The sequence below is a fragment of the Oncorhynchus mykiss genome, chromosome 26 (genome assembly GCF_057628025.1).
Source record: "Oncorhynchus mykiss isolate SJ-2025 chromosome 26, ASM5762802v1, whole genome shotgun sequence".
NCBI lineage: Eukaryota > Metazoa > Chordata > Actinopteri > Salmoniformes > Salmonidae > Oncorhynchus > Oncorhynchus mykiss.
The window spans coordinates 7,841,309-7,861,268 of record NC_143047.1 but is presented as its reverse complement, the minus strand read 5'-3'; the positions used below and the strand labels follow the sequence as shown (position 1 = coordinate 7,861,268).

At 42.1% G+C, this 19,960-nt stretch overlaps 2 protein-coding genes across 52 annotated transcripts in view; one reads left to right on the top strand and one right to left on the bottom strand.

Annotated features, from left to right (window-relative positions):
* Nucleotides 1-18,643, top strand: part of LOC110506302 (gamma-butyrobetaine hydroxylase 1) — a 26,787-nt gene extending 8,144 nt beyond the window's left edge. For both annotated transcript variants that reach the window (XM_021585793.3, XM_021585792.3), the window contains exons 4-8: nucleotides 3,919-4,117; nucleotides 11,806-11,911; nucleotides 12,065-12,261; nucleotides 15,107-15,273; nucleotides 15,530-18,643. In XM_021585793.3, the coding sequence (XP_021441468.1) occupies nucleotides 3,919-4,117; nucleotides 11,806-11,911; nucleotides 12,065-12,261; nucleotides 15,107-15,273; nucleotides 15,530-15,690 (830 nt within the window). In that variant the 3' untranslated portion in view covers nucleotides 15,691-18,643. The remainder of the gene's footprint in view (nucleotides 1-3,918; nucleotides 4,118-11,805; nucleotides 11,912-12,064; nucleotides 12,262-15,106; nucleotides 15,274-15,529) is intronic.
* Nucleotides 18,271-19,960, bottom strand: part of LOC110506300 (MAP kinase-activating death domain protein) — an 82,723-nt gene continuing 81,033 nt past the window's right edge. For all 50 annotated transcript variants that reach the window (XM_090221800.1, XM_090221825.1, XM_090221827.1 and 47 more), the window contains one exon: nucleotides 18,271-19,960. In XM_090221800.1, coding sequence (XP_090077926.1) covers nucleotides 19,847-19,960 — 114 coding nt within the window. In that variant the 3' untranslated portion in view covers nucleotides 18,271-19,846.

The following is a 19,960-nucleotide window of genomic DNA, read 5'->3' as shown; positions in this document are numbered from 1 at the left end:
ATGTGTCAACACCTTTACTCACGGTCTGCTTGGTCACTACCATAGTGCCTACTGAGTCACTCTCTTCCCTGCGGTGCAGATTTTGGATCAACTCGCCATGCATCAGTTTAAAGCATCCTTTCATGAGATAAACAGGCCTAATCTGACTCTGGGCCAGTTGTTAGTGGTATAATGAGATAGATATTTAAGACTGTCCCTGTTTGGCCACCAAGGAATGGAACATTCTGATCTGATGTAGTTTTAGCAAGCAAGCCAGGTTTGTAAATCGTAATAAAATAGGATAGAATTCTTTCTCCCATTTTAATGAAGACCTAATTGATAACTAGCTTGGCTTAGAGATGAACACAAGTATGAATATAAAAATAAAAAAAAGTTACTTATTAACGGCATAGATATTGCATTCACTAGGTTTGCTGTCTAAAGTACACTCATCAGCTCAACCTCAAATTGGCCTCATTTAGTCCTAATGGGACTTGATTGGTTCCTGCTCATCCAAACAGCAGCTGATATGTCTTTCCTTTGACTTAATGAGAGTCTGTGTCTTCCTTGACTCATCTGGTATGAATTTAGACTCCCTCTGAACCTACGGGCTCTTGTGGCCGATACGTGAGAACGCATCAGTTTGGAAAAAAAACAAGGCTCCTAAAAACATAGCTGTACCGGTGCATCAATGGAAAAACACACATATTTCCCCCAAACCTCACCATTTCCATGTACACACACTGATTTGTCGATCAAGAAGATGAATCTCTCCCGCTGAGCACATGCGCACGCACACACACACAGCGCCACACACGCACAGAGATACACAAACACAGACACACACACTTAGATGCGTATGGTATGTTTCGGTGGATGTGTAACCAGGCCAGCACAGCACAGCTCAGTTCAGCTTTACTGCTCAGGAGAGTGATAAGGATATTAAAGATCTGAATGGATTGAATAGGTAGGTGTAAGCAACCTGGGGAAATTCCATCCAGTCCATCTGAGGGTTAGGTCGAGCTATAACAAGAGGGGAAAGCTATTATTTCGGACTCCTATCCAAGTCTTCCAGATCTATGAAAAGCACTATGGGGTCGAGGTAGGGATTAGGGGGTCGGTTTGGAATTGGTCACAAGACTCCTTATTAAAGCTGAGAAGGCAGAGGTGGTTCTGTTGTGCAGGTTTCTCCATTAAACAGAGAAAGGTTAGTTTGTTGTATTGGATGGAGGGTGGGAAGCGTTCTCCAGAGAAGGACTAGCTGTGCCACGTCAGTTTAAGCTCTTTGTAAATGGGACTTCAACAGCTACAATGTAGCGACATGCGTGTGTGTGTGTGTGTGTTTATGCGACTTCACTTCTCACATGATTGGATACAGGATTGTAGTTATTTTGCGGGAAACCTCCGTATTCAACTAGGTAACATTTCTCTGGCTGATTATAACACCCAATTCCATTAATCTAAAATTTCAGTACAGCTGCAGGCTTGTCCTGATAATTGTAGTGGGCACACTCACTGGCATCAGCCCCCTTTGCAGTGAAAGCACTGATGAATGCCACCATGTTTGTGAAGGCCTTTACCACATACAATACGGCGTCTAAATACCTCCAGTCGAAAAGAACTGAACTCCACAGTTGACCTTGTGAGGAAGTTGATCTAGTGTAATTGAATTGTGCAAGACCATGCTTACACACAGAGCAGTTTTTTGGGGAACTCCACAACGAGAGAGAAGGAGTTCCTCGTCTGGAAAAGCCACAGCAGACCAACGGAAGGGAGGAAAGGAATTACAAATACACACTCCCATCAAACAGACAGATAACACGTACATACACAAGCATAACAGTGTCACATTTAAAACTCCTGCGTTCTTCGACACATACGTACTAGGACAGGCACCAGCTCTCTCTCAAGCAAACACACACAGCCTGACATTGTATCTCTGTTAAACACGGCTGGAAACTATGCAAGAGTCAGAGAGACTAATCGCTGATTGGCTTGGTGGACTAACGTTCCAGGAAATCAGAGCAGCGATTTTTGCGCTTGGTGAGAATTTGAGTGTCGAGCATTACACACCAATAACCAAGCAGAACGTTCTGGGCCCTGCACCATCTGAACCCTTCTGGCCCGGGCCCACTTCCCAGCCAGCCGCTCTCTTATCCCATCCATCACCCACTAAAGGGCCTACCCGGGTTTAGAGCGCTCTCTGCTCGGACTCTCTCTATGCTCCTTTCCACTCTCCATTTTCTCTCGCTTTTTTCTCTGTCTCCATGTGTCTCACCCTTCCTATTTTTTCCTCTCTCCTTACTCTCGCTCTCTACATTTTTCTTGGCCATCAAGGCTTGAAATCGGTCTGTTCAAAACATAACGGTACTCAGGTTTAAAACATAACAGTGAAGGTAGTTAATACTGATCTGGAGTCAATCAGTGACGTTAGCCGAACATGTTTACCAGACAAGAAAATGTACATTTACAGGGGGAAGGCCAGTTCAGCCAAAACACCTAATTCGATACGACATGCTTTTACCTCTGCTGTTATGGCTTACTCTGTCATGTGTGATACCCAGAACCTCAGGGCTCTGTCCCTGAAGCACCGTTCTGCCTCTACCCAAGAACTTTATGGCCCCCTTTGTGTGCAGATACATACCGGCTGGTCAAATGGTGCCTATGGGCTAGTCTGATTTCATGGAACTACTTGTAACATTGGAAGGAACTCATACTTCAACCTTCTCTTTTTGTCGGTGAACCTCAAGAATAGCCAGCCTTTAATAAAGATCTTATTTCCCTTCCAAAAATGTTTCAACCCTCTTCATTTACAGAGTTTGGATTGGGGGGGGGGGGGGGGTTCTTGACTTTTTGACAGAGAGTTGCTTGGGAGATGACGGCGTGAAAGGAGAGGTAAAACCTGCTGTGGGTTAAGTCCTCAGTATCAGTGAAAGAAATCAATGTATCTCGACGACTCACTGTTGCAGGTGAAAATGGTCAGGATCATCCCCCAGAGTGACAATCAAGCTGCAGCATATTCCTGCAAAGCCCCTAGACACGTAGAGACTCCATGTGTTACCATAGCTGTACTTACGGCAAAGCTGAAAAGTCGAGCTTTCTGACATCTGACTTGGATTTTTTCCCCACTTAATCCTGATGAATTGCTACTGAAGAGGTTTGTTGTACCCCCCCCCCCCCCCCCCACACACACACACTAACTGAGCTCATGCCACTGGAGAGACACTCTATGGAAAAAGGGCTGGAGCCAGCTTGGTGCAAAGCGAAGCAGTGGGAGGCTTTTTCCACTGCTGTCAGTCAAGACATGCACTCTTCTCGCCCCTTTCTCCCCCTTCCCTTTCCTCCTCACAGAGTATTCAACCATAGCGAGCTGGCCTCCCTCCCTCCTATCCCTTGGAGGAAACGTTTCATGGACACACAGACACATTATATACAGACAGTACAGACTGTGGCCGGGAGCATTAAACATATTGTCGTTAGAGTCCATTGTTCATTGACAGGCTGTGGTGTCTGTCCATATGGTTATGACAACCTGAGCTGTCCTGAAACCAAGGCAATCAAACCAGGACATTCTATTCTGTCCCCGACCTGCACCCCAGGCAGTTCAATCACTGCACAGAGCAGAAACTGTCAGTTGTCAATATTGGTAGAAAATGGCTGAAATTTGTATCTCTAGAGTTAAAGTTGCACTCTCTATGCATTGCAAAATTCTGACGTTGCAAAACTTTACCAGGTTTTTCAGAAATCCTGCTTCAAGGATTTTCAGTTGAAGGATTCCCTCCCAGCGTATTCCCTTCTGATTCTGGGGAGCCTCCATCTGGAATTTCTGAAAAACCTGGGGACTTTGACAAACTGATACGATACAGGACGGTATGATACAGACCATACAGGATGATACAATACTTTAATGAAGTGCATCTATCTCCTTGGCTCTCTCAGAGCGTACGTACTGGGACTCAGAGCTGCGGATCCCCACGGCCAACTTCGAGGAGGTCCTCCACGACGACAAGGCCGCCCTGGCCTGGCTGCTGGCTCTACGCCGCGTGGGCATTGTCTACCTGAAGGGGGCGCCGGTGGAGCAGGGTCAGGTGGCCCGACTCAGCCAGAGGATCGGATACCTCCGACTGACGTTCTATGGGTGAGAAACCATGCCCTCTGACCTTATTAGCGTCATATACTCTTAAACCTAACCACGGTAATATAATTTCTAAAAGCTCTGCATTATCCACACAGCTTTATATTTCCATCGCAGTAGATTTACTAGGGTGCGTTTGTTGAACTTTGCCAAGATGTCCGATTTTTCCTAAACATAGAAATAGAAATAGAAATCATTGCTACTCTCAGCTATCTGCTCTTTTGTATACTGAGGATAACATGGGCAGCCTGGTAAAACCAGACTGAACGCTACACTTACTATTGTTGCCTTCAGTCTGGATCAACCAGAAGTTTTATGGACATGCAAGCTAATTGAGTTTTGGTAGGTAAGTCCTCAATCCATCTCAACTTGGACTGTTCTTGTTCAGTAATGCTTGCACAGGGACAAAGACGGTGAGGCAAGTCCAAAATTCATCCAGGGGACGTTAAGCCCGAGGTATTACCCAATACACTCAATCAAATTGTATTTTTCACAAGCGCCGAATACAACCTTACCATTAAATTCTTACTTATAAGCCCTTAACTATTTCTTGAACTGCAGTGTTGGTTAAGAAAATATTGACTAAATAAACTAAAGTAAACATATCAAATCAAAAAGTAACACAAGAAAATAGCGAGGCTATATACAGGGGTACCGGTACCGAGTCAATGTGCGGGGGTACAGGTTAGTCGAGGTCATTTGTAAAGTGACTATGCATAGATAATAAACAGTGAGTAGCAGCAGTGTCAAAACAAGGGGGGGGAATGTAAATAGTCTGGGTGGCCATTTGATTAATTGTTCAGTGGTGTTATGGGCTTGGGGGTAGAAGCTGTTAAATATTTATTTTATTTAAAAAAATTAACATTTTTTTGTGTGTGTTTGTTAGAATTGCTTTTTGATATGTTGTATATAGTTATTTGCACTATTGTATATAGTTATAGGTCATTTCACCAATTCGGCCACTTGGGTACATTTGGGCAACTTGTGTGGGACACCTGGGTGACTTCATGCTAAATGTCATGTAGCTCACCCATTCCTGAAGTTATCAGTCTGAAACTTTGCACACATACAGTTGCCCTCTTGTGTTACCCATCAAAATTATCTCCAGCATCCTATCTGACTGTGTGGCTATTCTAGTACATGTGAAAGATGATACTACAACAATAAAAAACAGAAAACGTATCCTCTTTCTCTTTTCTTCCACCAGATCTACTGTGTTATATTCTCCTACATTCAATTAACATTTTCCACAAACTTCAGAATGTTTCCATTCAAATGATATCAAGAATATGCATATCCTTGCCTCTGGGGCTGAGCTACAGGCAGTTAGATTTGGGTATGTCTTCAGGCGGAAATTGAGAACAAAGGGATGCAGCCATAAGAGGTTAAGGAGCCTTTTGGTCCTAGACTTGGCGTTCTGGTACCGCTTGCTGTGTGGTAGCGGAGAGCACAGTCTATGACTTGGGTGACTGGATTCTTTGACAATTTTTTGAGCCTTCCTCTGACACCGCCTGGTATATAGGGTCTGGATGTCAGAAAGCTTGGCTTTGGTGCTCTGTTTGAAACATGTAGGTATTACAACCCGGTCAGGGATAGGTGGAAAATGTCAGTCAAGACACTTGCCAGTTGGTCCACGCATGCTTTGAGTACACGTCCTGGTAATCTGTTTGTGAGTGTTGACCTGTTTAAAGGTCTTGCTGAAATCCGCTACAGAGAGCGTGATCACACAGTCGTCCGGAACAGCTGGTGCTCTCATGCATGCCTCGAAGCAAGCATAAAAGGCATTTAGCTCGTCTGGTAGGCTTGCGTCACTGGGTAGCTCGTGGCTGGGTTTCCTTTTGTAATCCGTAATATTTTTCAAGCCCTGCCACATCTGATGAGTGTCAGAGCCGGTGTAGTAAGACCGGTGACTGAGGTGGTATACTCCTCAATGCCATTGGATGAATCCCAGAACATATTCCAGTCTGTGCTAGCAAAACAGTCCTGTAGTGTAGCAACCGCGTCATCTGACCACTTCCGTATTGAGCGAGTCATTGGTACTTCCTGCTTTAGTTTTTGCATGTAAGCAGGAATCAGGAGGATAGAATTATGGTCAGATTTGCCAACTAGAGGGCGAGGGAGAGCTTTGAGTGCGTCTCTGTGTTTGGAGTAAAGGTTGTCCAGAGTTGTTTTTTTGTCTTTGGTTGCACATGTGACATGCTGGTAGAAATGAGGTAAAACAGATTTAAGGTTGCCTGTATTAAAGTCCCCGGCCACTAGGAGTGCCGCTTCTGGATGAGCATTTTCTTGTTTGCTTATGGCCTTATACAGCTCGTTGAGTGAAGCCTTAATGCTAGCATCGGTTTGTGGTGGTAAATAGACGGCTACGAATAATATAGATGAGAAAGTAGATAGTGTGGTCTACAGCTTATCAGGAGGTATTCTACCTCAGGCGAGCAATACCTCGAGACTTCTTTAATATTAGACATCGCACACCAGCAGTTATTGACAAATAGACACACACCCCCGCCACTCGTCTTACCAGACGTAGCTGCTCTGTTCTGCCGATGCACAGAGAAGCCAGCCAGCTCTATATTATCCGTGTCGTCGTTCAGCCAAGTCTCGGTGAAACTTAAGATATTACAGTTTTCAATGTCCCGTTGGTAGGATAGTCTTAATTGTAGATCATCCAGTTAGTTTTCCAATGATTGCACGTTGGCCAATAATCAAAGCTGAGGTTGGAACAACAAGCATCCCACAGCCAGTAGTTAAGCCCAGGTCGGTGGAAGCTAACAGCTGCAAACCAAAGCAAGAGACATGTCATTAAAGAAGCTGCCGTTTTTGTTTATTTAAAAAAAGAAGCTGCAGTATTTATGTCTTCCACAAATAACCCAAGAGACACAACAAAATACCAGGGCACCTATTTGCATATATTTGAGCACAGAGACTCCATGCCAAGAGCAAAGAAGAGACCTAGTATAATTGTGATTCATCACCTGGATTCGGTCTTATGAAGCAACATTTAAATTTTTTACAATTTTTACATTGGATAAAAGTAGAGACTCAGTGCAACAAAATGGTATATCATACACAGCATTTTTGAGGAACAATGGGAAAGTAATTCTGCTTTGAAAGTTGATACACTCACTTTTGAGAAAAGGGCCTTTGAATGTTTTGGTACCTACTGGAGAGCTCTCCTTTGTCTACACCAGTAGTTCCCAAACTTTTTATAGTCCCGTACCCCATCAAAACTTTCAACCTCCAGCTGCGTACCCCCTCTAGCACCAGGGTCAGCACACTCTCAAATTTAGCTTTTTTGCCATCATTGTAAGCCTGCCACACACTATACGATACATTTATTAAACATAAGAATGAGTGTGAGTTTTTGTCACAACCCGGCTCGTGGGAAGTGACAAAGAGCTCTTATAGGACCAATGCACAAATAATAATATAATAATAATCAATAATTTTGCTCTTTATTTCACCATCTTACATATAAAACCTTGTGAATAACTCACCACAGGTTATTGAGAAGGGTGAGCTTGAAAGGATGCACATAACTGCATTGTTGGGTTGTATTGGAGAGTCTCTGTGCCTGTATTTTGTTTTCATGCTAGTGAGGGCCGAGAATCCACTCTCACATAGGTACCTGGTTGCAAAGGGAATCAGTGTATTACCAGCGCGATTTGCCAAGGCAATAAACTCTGAGCGCAGCCCAATCCAGAAATCTGGCAGTGGCTTTGATTAGATTCAATTTTCACAGAACCGCTTGTTGCAATTTCGATGATATGATTTGTATGATTTGTTCAGATATCGGTAAGTGGACTTGGAGGCAGGGCATGAAAGGGATAACGAATCCAGTTGTTTGTGTCATCCATTTTGGGAAAGTACCTGAGTAATTGCGCACCCAACTCACTCAGGTGCTTCGCTATATCACATTTGACATTGTCCATAAGCTTGAGTTTATTTGCACACACAAAAATCATACAATGATGGAAAGACCTGTGTGTTGTCCTTGTTAATGCAGACAGAGAAGAGCTCCAACTTCTTAATCATAGCCTCAATTTTGTCCCACACATTGAATATAGTTGCGGAGAGTCCCTGTAATCCTAGATTGATTATTCAGACGAGAAAAAACATCACCCAGATCGGCCAGTCGTGTGAGAAACTCATCATGCAAGCGGTCAGACAAGTGAAAATGATGGTCAGTAAAGAGAACTTTAAGCTTGTCTCTCAATTTTTTAAAAAATGAGTCAATACTTTGCCCCTTGATAACCAGTGCACTTCTGCATGTTGTAAAAGCGTTACTTGGTCGCTGCCCATATCATTGCATAGTGCAGAAAATACACGAGAGTTCAGGGGCCTTGCTTTAACAAAGTTAACCATTTTCACTGTAGTGTCCAAAACATCTTTCAAGCTATCAGGCATTCCCTTGGCAGCAAGAGCCTCTCGGTGGATGCTGCAGTATACCCAGGTTGCGTCGGGAGCAATGGCTTGCACACGCATTACCACTCCACTATGTCTCCCTGTCATGGCATTTGCGCCATCAGTACAGATACCAACATGAGCCACAGCTACGTTTGGCTACATACAATCCGTTAATGGAATTCTCGCGAGAGAGTAATGGTTAATGTGATTGGATATTCATTATTTGACTACGCTACCTGTATTTAACATTGTGTTGTTATTTTGCTGAACACTAGATGGGCTACTCAGACGAGAAAAAAACCTTACCCAAATGTATAGCCCCGTTGGAATAAAAAAAAAAAAGTTTTATTTAATGCAAATTTGTATTTTTATTTTGCGTACCCATGACAACATTGCGCGTTTGGGAATACTTGGTCTACACCCATTCAGCATTGTTCACACCCTCTTAAGCCAGCCCCACACATCTCGTTAAGGATTCACATGAGGTAATGTGCTAAACCGTGAGTAGTGTAGTAAAGATTAAGACTAAAATCCTACAATAAGGAAAGAGTCCAGGTAAACAGAAAGTGTCCAGGTGCTAAAAATATTTGATAAATATTAGATGACACTTACCCAGACACACTAGTCTAAATTGATGTGAAATAAATGCTATAACCCCCAGCCTCATCCAGCGGTGGAAAAAGTACTAAATTGTCATACTTGAGTAAAAGTATAAATCATTTCAAATTCCTTATATTAAACCAGGTGGTTTTTTAAATTATTGACAGATAGCCAGGGGCACACTCCAACACTCAGACATAATTTACAAACGAAGCAGTTCTGTTTAGTGAGTTTGCCAGATCAGATGCAGTAGGGATATTCTCTTGATAAGTGTGTGAATTGGACAATTTTCCTGTCAAAATGTACTTTTGGATGTCAGAGACAATGAATGGAGTAAAAAGTACATTTTATTTTGGAATGTAGTGAAGTAAAAGTTGTCAAAAATATAAATAGTAACGTAATGTACAGATACCACCAAAAAATACTAAAGTAAAAATACTTTAAAGTGCTTCTTAAGTACCACTGCCAAAGTGCCTTCACACCAGTACATTAACATACTTTATATACTGTTACACACGCACTTATCACATACAGTTGAAGTCGGAAGTTGACATACACCTTAGCCAAATACATTTAAACTTAGTTTTTCACAATTCCTTATATTTAATCCTAGTAAAAATTCCCTGTCTTAGGTCCGTTAAGATCACCACTTTATTTTAAGAATGTGAAATGTCAGAATAATATTAGAGAAAATTATTTATTTCAGCTTTTATAACTTTCATCAAGTTCCCAGTGGGTCAGAAGTTTACATACACTCAATTTGTTTTTGGTAGCTTTGCCTTTAAATTGTTTAACTCGGGTCAAACCTTTAAAACCGTCTACAACCCACACAAGTGGCTCAGGTAGTGCAGCTCATCCAGGATGGCACATCAATGCGAGCTGTGGCAAGAAGGTTTGCTGTGTCTGTCAGCGTAGTGTCCAGAGCATGGGGGGGGGGGGGTGTATATGCGGCTGTGATTATAATCGAAGAGAATTCTCTCGGTAGATAATGCGGTCGGCATCTGATTGTGAGGAATTCTAAGTCAGGTGAACAGAAGGACTTGAGTTCCTGTATGTTGTTATGATCATGGTCTCGTTAATAATAAGGCATACACCCCTGCCCTTCTTCTTACCAGAAAGATGCTTGTTTCTCTCGGTGCGGTGCGTGAAGGAACCAGCTGGCTGTACCGACTCCGATAGCATGTCTCGAGTGAGCCATTTCCGTGAAACAAAGATCGTTACAGTCTCTGATGACTGTAACGTCAGCTGGCTAGCTAATAGCAAGCTTTAACAAGCAATACAAACCGATTGGCATAGCTACCTAAAGTTAACCAAATAAGTTCAATGCTAGCTAACATTAGGCTATAACTAGCAATGCGAAATGACATTCTGAGAAAACATCACTAACGTTACACACAATTCATACACATAAATTAATGTTAGCTAGCAAGCCAGCCAGTCATCTAGCCTCAGCTAACAGCAAGCTTTAACTTGGGGTCTTATGTTTGGACATGTTACGTTAACGTTAGCTAGCTAAAAAATGAACTATAATCCCAATCCATAGAGTAACGTTACTAGCAATACAAACCAATTGTCATAGCTAAAGTTGTTAATGTTAACGTTAGCTAGCAAGCCAGCCATCAAACTCCAGCTGGCTAGCTAACAGCAAGTCTTAACTTTCAAGGAAAACAACTTTCTGACAAAATTAGAAATGTATTATATCTGAAACTGTAGCTAGATTCTTACCCATATACATGGATGAAAGCTTCATGGCAGACTGCAACCCCTTCATAAGACATCCTGTGTTGTTTCCGTTTAGTTTGCACAGCTTGTTTGGCCCGTTATGTTCCACTGATTTCAAAACTCGGTGTTCTTCTTCCGTGATAACAACACTGTTGATCGCCGTTTCTTCGCCATCACTGTCATCAGAAGACTCTAGAAACTTCTTCAATGAAAATGTTTTTACCTAAATCAGGGATTTCTTCATTGTCTGATTCATTTTCCGTGAGAGTCCGTGAGATTCAGCATCGAAAGTAGTCCATCGCAACTTTTTCCCACTGACCTTTGTCGATAGCCCCTGATAAATTCAGGGCAGCAACGTTGAGAGCAGTAGCAACATATTTGCAGTTCTCCATGGCTAACGTTATATCTTTAGAAAAAAACTGCAGTAGAAAGGATTACCTGCATATAACGAGCAGCTAATTTTATAGACACAAGATGCTACACCGCAGACCAATCTGAAACTCACCTCTCAGCATGTCCAGCCCACTCATTATCTCAGCCAATCATGGCTAACGGGAAGGTTCCTGACTTTTTCTTTGACTCAACCAACTAGGCTCTTAATTTAACAACTTTCTTCGTATTTACAGATGGCATGAAAGCTCACATGTTAGAGAAGGCATTTCTGTCTGAAAACAAAAATGTACGTTCAAACGGCTCTCCTGTGAAGTCGTGACTTGCGACATACGCCGCGACATTCCTGAATCGGGTCACAATTGACATACTATTTCAACCATATCCATTTAACAAAATACTAGAAATGTAGGATGATGAGTAACTTTTTCCATGTCCTGTTGCTCTCGAACCTTTTTAATGTTTCCAAAGAGAATGCCTTGGTCATTAGTGCTCAACACCTTTGTGATGAGATAATTAGTTAATAATCATTAATAATGGACCTTTCTCAACTTTTCTCATTCTTTTAACAGGCACACATGGCAGGTGCAGGACAAATCCCAGGCTAACAACGTGGCCTACACCTCTGGCAAACTCAGTCTCCACACTGACTATCCAGCACTGCACTACCCACCTGGAGTGAGTAGACAGGATCCACGATCATGTTCATGAAATCTACATTAATCCTCTCCTTTCTCACTATCAGTCAGACACCTGAGTCATATAGATGTTTGTATCCTGTATGGGATGGCAGTTAGCAACGGTACTAATATCCTGTATGGCTGTTTGCAGGTGCAGTTCCTGCATTGCCTGAGCCAGGCTGGCGAGGGCGGGGAGAGTGAAGCGGTGGACGGCTTCCACATGGCAGATCAACTGAGGAGAGAAGACCCCGAGGCCTTCAGGACCCTCACCTCCCTGCGGGTGGACTTCACCGACACAGGGTCCGACTACTGCGACTTCATGGTGCAGTCCAAGAACCACATCATAGAGTGAGTGAGCGCCACACCATTAAAATACATAAGACATGGATGCATTGGCTTGTTTTTCGCACACATAAGAGCCATCACTCAGCTTACATATTAATGTGACTTGACATGACTTGACAGAGGTCAGTCTAGAACTGCTCCAGGTAGCACATGGACCAAAATACAGACAGACAGTCACATTCTCAGGATTATCTTAAAGCTACATGGATGTGATTTAGGAGCTTGAAGGGTATTTGTCGCCATCTGCTGCTCAGAATGTAAACTGCAGTATAAATGTATAATATACAACCTTCAACCAATGTTCACTCTAAGCTGTGCGCAGGCGCGCAGCTCCCCTTGGACTGCTGCGCAGAATAAATATCAGCCTGCGCATTGCCATATATGGATCTGTGCCATTCACTTTGAACTGGACTGTGTTTACAGCGTGAGTGGTTGTGTGTAGATGCGCTTTTTTTGAGATCAAAGCGAGGTCCACCTGTGCACATTTGTTCATATTTTTTGCTAGTTAGTGAGTTATTAGTACAGTTATAGTTAATGTTTTGTCAACAATGGGGGAGTGGTTGCTTCCAACAAGAGCACAAAATGTGTGCATTTCCAGCCATCTTTGAAAAGCTAGTCAGCTAATAATAATTAATTTAGTGGATTCTTGCATCAAATCACACAACATTTTCAGTCACCTCCTTGTCTGAAGGATAAGTAGCTAAACAGGTTAATATCAAGCCTTTTTTTCAAACGTCTCATGGAATGTAGACCTACTTTGTACATCACACATTTGCTGCTGTTATGGGATGCATTTTTCTCCATTGTTTTTGATGTATGATCAAATAGCCACAGTAGCCTACTTGGCCACTGTTAAAACTGTAACTTAAAGCGGGTACAGCCTCAGTGTTCACCATAAACGCTCCCCGGAAGTTGCACAGAATGTTGCTCGGTGCCCAACATTTTTTGAGGGAACATAGCCTACAACTGATGGGTAAAAGAAGATGATTTTAAGTGAGCGACTAAGGTCACTGTGGGAATTGTATATACAGTGCCTTGCGAAAGTATTCGGCCCCCTTGAACTTTGCGACCTTTTGCCACATTTCAGGCTTCAAACATAAAGATATAAAACTGTATTTTTTTGTGAAGAATCAACAACAAGTGGGACACAATCATGAAGTGGAACGACATTTATTGGATATTTCAAACTTTTTTAACAAATCAAAAACTGAAAAATTGGGCGTGCAAAATTATTCAGCCCCTTTACTTTCAGTGCAGCAAACTCTCTCCAGAAGTTCAGTGAGGATCTCTGAATGATCCAATGTTGACCTAAATGACTAATGATGATAAATACAATCCACCTGTGTGTAATCAAGTCTCCGTATAAATGCACCTGCACTGTGATAGTCTCAGAGGTCCGTTAAAAGCGCAGAGAGCATCATGAAGAACAAGGAACACACCAGGCAGGTCCGAGATACTGTTGTGAAGAAGTTTAAAGCCGGATTTGGATACAAAAAGATTTCCCAAGCTTTAAACATCCCAAGGAGCACTGTGCAAGCGATAATATTGAAATGGAAGGAGTATCAGACCACTGCAAATCTACCAAGACCTGGCCGTCCCTCTAAACTTTCAGTTCATACAAGGAGAAGACTGATCAGAGATGCAGCCAAGAGGCCCATGATCACTCTGGATGAACTGCAGAGATCTACAGCTGAGGTGGGAGACTCTGTCCATAGGACAACAATCAGTCGTATATTGCACAAATCTGGCCTTTATGGAAGAGTGGCAAGAAGAAAGCCATTTCTTAAAGATATCCATAAAAAGTGTTGTTTAAAGTTTGCCACAAGCCACCTGCGAGACACACCAAACATGTCGAAGAAGGTGCTCTGGTCAGATGAAACCAAAATTGAACTTTTTGGCAACAATGCAAAACGTTATGTTTGGTGTAAAAGCAACACAGCTCATCACCCTGAACACACCATCCCCACTGTCAAACATGGTGGTGGCAGCATCATGGTTTGGGCCTGCTTCTCTTCAGCAGGGACAGGGAAGATGGTTAAAATTGATGGGAAGATGGATGGAGCCAAATATAGGACCATTCTGGAAGAAAACCTGATGGAGTCTGCAAAAGACCTGAGACTGGGACGGAGATTTGTCTTCCAACAAGACAATGATCAAAAACATAAAGCAAAATCTACAATGGAATGGTTAAAAAATAAACATATCCAGGTGTTAGAATGGCCAAGTCAAAGTCCAGACCTGAATCCAATCGAGAATCTGTGGAATGAACTGAAAACTGCTGTTCACAAATGCTCTCCATCCAACCTCACTGAGCTCGAGCTGTTTTGCAAGGAGTAATGGGAAAAAATTTCAGTCTCTCGATGTGCAAAACTGATAGAGACATACCCCAAGCGACTTACAGCTGTAATCGCAGCAAAAGGTGGCGCTACAAAGTATTAACTTAAGGGGGCTGAATAATTTTGCACGCCCAATTTTTCAGTTTTTGATTTGTTAAAAAAGTTTGAAATATCCAATAAATGTCGTTCCACTTCATGATTGTGTCCCACTTGTTGTTGATTCTTCACAAAAAAATACAGTTTTATATCTTTATGTTTGAAGCCTGAAATGTGGCAAAAGGTCGCAAAGTTCAAGGGGGCCGAATACTTTCGCAAGGCACTGTATACTGCTACTGATCGTATTTATACGATTGTATCAGATATGTACATCTGACACTTGACAACTGAGTCTTATTATACAACAAGATCTAGATGTCCAACATGCAATATTTTTCATAGTTTTCCAAAAGTTGAAATAAGGTTGACACACACCCACACTTACTAACAGTGGCACCCCTCCTCTCTCTGAGCAGTGTTGACAGTGATGGGCGGGTGGTCCGGATCAACTACAACAATGCCACCAGGGACTCTGTGCTGGACCTCCCCCTGCACCAGGTCCAGGCCTTCTACAGCTCCCTCAAGGCCTACGTCCAGCTGATGATGCGACCAGAAAACATGCTCACCTACAAGATGGAGCCTGGTTAGTGTGTGTGCATGAGTGTGCCCCTTCAACATTAGCAGTTAAAGTGAAGCTTCCCTGGATAGAAGTTGGCAATATGAATAGGATTGTATTGTAAAATATTGCAGAGATGGTAGACGTCTATGACTATTGGTTATATTTTATGTGAAATACTAGCACTTAAGAGGTATCCTGTTTGTTTTAACTTTCATCTTGAAATATCTGTATAATATTGGTTGAGTACTGAGTCGGCATATCCCTCCACCTCCTCCTGCAGGCGACCTGGTCACCTTTGACAACTGGCGCCTGCTCCATGGGCGGAAGAGCTTTCAGAGCCACCCAGACCGGATGAGACATCTGGAGGGAGCCTACCTGGACTGGGACGAAGTCATGTCTCGCCTGCGGATACTCTGCAAGTCTGTCCACGGAGAGAGCTAGATCCGCCAAGCCCCCAGAGCGAAGCCTCCTCCAAATATATAGAACCGCGTCAATCTACAACAGGGCTCTCCAACCCTGTTCCCGGAGAGCTACTGTCCTGTAGGTTTTTACTTCAACCCTAATCTAGTGCACCTGATTCTAATAATTAGCTTGTTGATAAGCTGAATGAATCAGTTTAGTTGCAACTGGGTTGGAGAGCCCTGATCTACAGAATTTATGAGCGGCCAAAAGAGGTAGAGGCTAATTGTCTAGCGGGCTACCGCTACTCGTGTGTGGGTCAAGATGGCTGCCAGTCTTTTGAACAGAGTGACATGTGGGCAAAGTGCAAAGAAGATGGGGGAAAAGGGTTGACCATTTCCCTAAATGATTAACACTCCCCTTTATAAGTAGCATACCTACGGAGAATCTGTCTTTAACTGTATGAAGCTAGTAGACTATAGTGCCTTTGTTCCTAGTGTTGTGTAAGCGAACATATTGAGCTATTTTTCTAATCAGCCTGTGTTCTGCTGGTCAAAATGTTGTAGCACTTTACTACATCAACTTCTCAATGTCTTAAGGGTGTCATATCAACAAGAGGTGATGAAGTTTTTGACATTTTCTACCTCTTGTATCCAGTAGTATAGTTCAGTTTCAGCCATCTAACCTTAAGAAAAAAATATTGTATAGCACTAGTATCAGCCCCAGAAATCAATCCTTTTTTTAGTAACTCTCTTTACAATAACTCTCCATACGTAAAATGTATGCACATGCAAGTTTGGATTAAAGCATCTGCTAAGGGATTCATCTAAATGTACAGAATGGTTACCTGGAGGAAATTGGGGTAGGGTCTTGTTTTTTCAATTTCAGTCGAGGGGAAGGTGTAGTATTTTTTTTTGTTATCTAGTCCAGGGGGAGGGTCATGTAACGTGTAATTTCAATATTGATCAATGTTTTAGAATGAGTTACTTATTAGGCTACATTTTGATGTGTGCCGGATGCCGCCCCTTTTCTCTGATTCTCCGCTGGGTGCTCAATATCAAGTGTGCATATAGACTCTTTAGTGTAGTCTCAATCAAATGATCCATAGCCTACGAAGTGCATGCTCAGAGAAGCACAGAGCAAAGTTATGTTTCTAAGATAGCTGATGATGGTGTAAATACAACTTGGCTGCGTTACACACCGCAATGGATATTCCAACCTGGAGCCCCTGCCTGCTCTTGCTGATCAAAAACGTTTTTGTGTGCTGCCTAACCAATGGCTGTGCTGTGTAGGGCTACAGTTCTCAGGAGGCTTCTACAAATGTAAAAAAAAATATTGCGCATAGCCTATGTTCTGTTCAGTTTGAGAAGGAGAGTGCAACAATATGTTTCGAGTAATTTACATCGTGGTGCTGAAACTTGAAGCAGCAGCCTCGGCACAATCAATCAGAAATAGACAGCTCATGGTGCTGAAAGTAGGCATAATTCATTTCAGCAGTCTTCATTTGAGTGTGACTTTGTGTTGGAACCTATTTCTTCCTATTTAAGAAAGAGGTAGGTCTACCTGTTTGATAGATGAAATTAGGCAATAGAATGCTATATCCATATATTTGTCGCTCGTTCCTCCACCTGCTCTTTAAATATCCAACCTCCATGTCGATGACAGGCTGTTAAGTTAAAACCAAGACTCGAATTGACGGGGTATGAAAGGGGATGCCATCCCACCTACCTTTTATTAAAGAAAATGGCAGAAATCACAGACTTTTGTTCGCTTAAGATTTGGAATCAAATTAAAGTGATGTTTAACAGTGCCTTGGCCCGAGATGCTTTATGCTTGTTTCTAGAAACAAAAAATACCCAGGAAAGACATTACTCCGTGCATATGGGAATATCATTGTTTCATTTCTTTGACATTCAGAGGCTGAGATTCAACCTTCTTTAGCCCGAGAAGACATAACATAGACTTTGCTTGGGAAGTCATATCATTCTGTCACTATCAATTGATTAAGCTATTCACTTTCTGTAGGCTAAAATAATGTTTAAACCCAGACAGCTTTTAGGGAAACACTTGACCTTCCCTCGTTGGGTTAAACATGGAAGAACAGAAGCCAGCAGTTGAGGCATACATTTTTATGCGTCGGTAAGCCTACTCTGTCTGGGGTGGAAAGGTAGGCCTAACTTTTGAAAGTACCATGTTTAGATTCCTAATGACGTCTCAGATGTAATTATGTGCAAACAAGACACTGATTTGGCATTGGGGAAATATTGTAAGATTAACACTTAAGCCCATCTCTCTGTCAATGTTTAGATTGGAATTTCAGTAATTTGTGTGGTATTTAAAAATACATGTGAAATTAGGAATTTAATGACATTCTATAAAAGGCTTTATTTTTACCTGCAAATATGATCGATTAATGCAATGCTTTTACTATAAAGGAGATTATTTTAAAAAAGGGTATTGTCTTAGACCATGCTAGTATTGCATTAAATCTTCACAAATATTACTCTAGATTTCATTCTCATGTTTTCCAAATATATGTATGCACATTGGATATGTGCTACATCATTTTGGTGTTCATCCTAACTTTGTGGCAAAATAATGATTTGAGACAAAATGGAGGGCTTTGGTTGACAACTTTTATTTTGATATTGCCAAAGCTGTGCATGTTCTATAAATACTTTTTTCCAACACATATTTACAATTTCTCAACAGCAGTAGGCTAGCTAGCACAATAATTGGGTTGGTTGGTTTCCAATACTCCCGTTTTGTAATGTTCTCATATGTAACTAGTCTAACAAACAATAACTCATGTTCGTTACCGTCTTCAAACTGTTTTGAGACACTCCTCATCCAGTTACTCTCATATTTACACCAGTGTTTTTATTGTCAAGAATGAAATACCTTAAATAATTACCTCATGGAAGTTGTAACAATATGTTCCTTACACACGCATTTCATCTCTAAAAAATAAAAGCCACGTAAACATTAAAAACAATATCCTGATCATATAGTATTATTCATATATTGCTGATCTGGCAAAACAATACAATGCATGTATACACTCACATACACACCACTTACAATTGGGCTGAAATGGGGCTAGATTGGATTTACCTTACTACAATACAGACACAACATGAATACTTAACACACCTCTCCAACAGACAAAACCATAACAGCAGTAGGTTTAAACATCTCTAGAATCTCCAAATAGTGATTTCGCAAGTATAAACAATAGGTCATATTTATTTACTTCAATAAATATGTACGACAATGAAGTCCTTTTTTACAATCTTTGCTCTGTGTAAGCCAGAATTGCCAAGATAAAAATAAATCAGAACAATGATCTGGCTCTGGCTAACTACGTAAAGTATTGCACATCTAGTGAATAAACCACACATGGCAAAACATCTTATGTTGAAATGTACAGCATTTTTTCTCTCCATAGTAACATTCAATACAGAGGACCACAGACAAGACATTTGACAGTAGAACTCCTACAGTAGTTTCGCAACACTGGGCAAGCTAAAGAGATGCACACATCTTGGACCACACAAGATATTTTAGGATCAAAAGGAATGAAACCTTAAAAGCTTTTACGTGCAGTGTTTGATGCACCATGCAGAAGTAGCATTTATTAACAAAGTGACAACCGTCAGTACTAGAGTACTTTTTAAACGTTTCACCGGTTTGGACAGACTGGAGTTTTACAGTAGTACCACATAGAATTCATCACACAGTCGCAGAGAGTGGACGGGGCGGTTGGTTGCTTTCTTATCGACTTGCAGAGATGTGGCTCACATCCCATCCCATTTAAAACAACCAATGAGACATTGGCAGCAGGCCAGGACGAGAGAAGAAAGACATGGGGGACGAACTGTCGCCTTGAAGATCAAGCAAGCTTACGGCCAAGACATCAGGCTGGGCCAGTATGGGAGGAGCCTAGTGGACGTGACCATGGTTGGGAAGGGTGTACACACGATGCCACAGACCAGGGATCACATGTACATACATACACACACCATAGGAATTTTACTTACATGGCAAGGCGCAAAGAGTAGAGGGTATTTCTTGGAGATGTACTTGCAGGGTGCAAAGAGGTGTGTAGGATTGTCAGAACTCAATGTCATAGTAGGGCCGAGATTCCACTTTGTTGCAGAGTGAGAGGCACGGGGGGGTAGATTGGAGGGGTTGTAGACTAGCTGGCCAGGGGTCTTGGAGATAGAAGCTTGGGCTTGCCTTCTGCTTCCTTCCCCTTCACCGCAGCCACGTAGGAGAAAAGGCAGAGGACGGAGTAACAGATCTGGTGTGC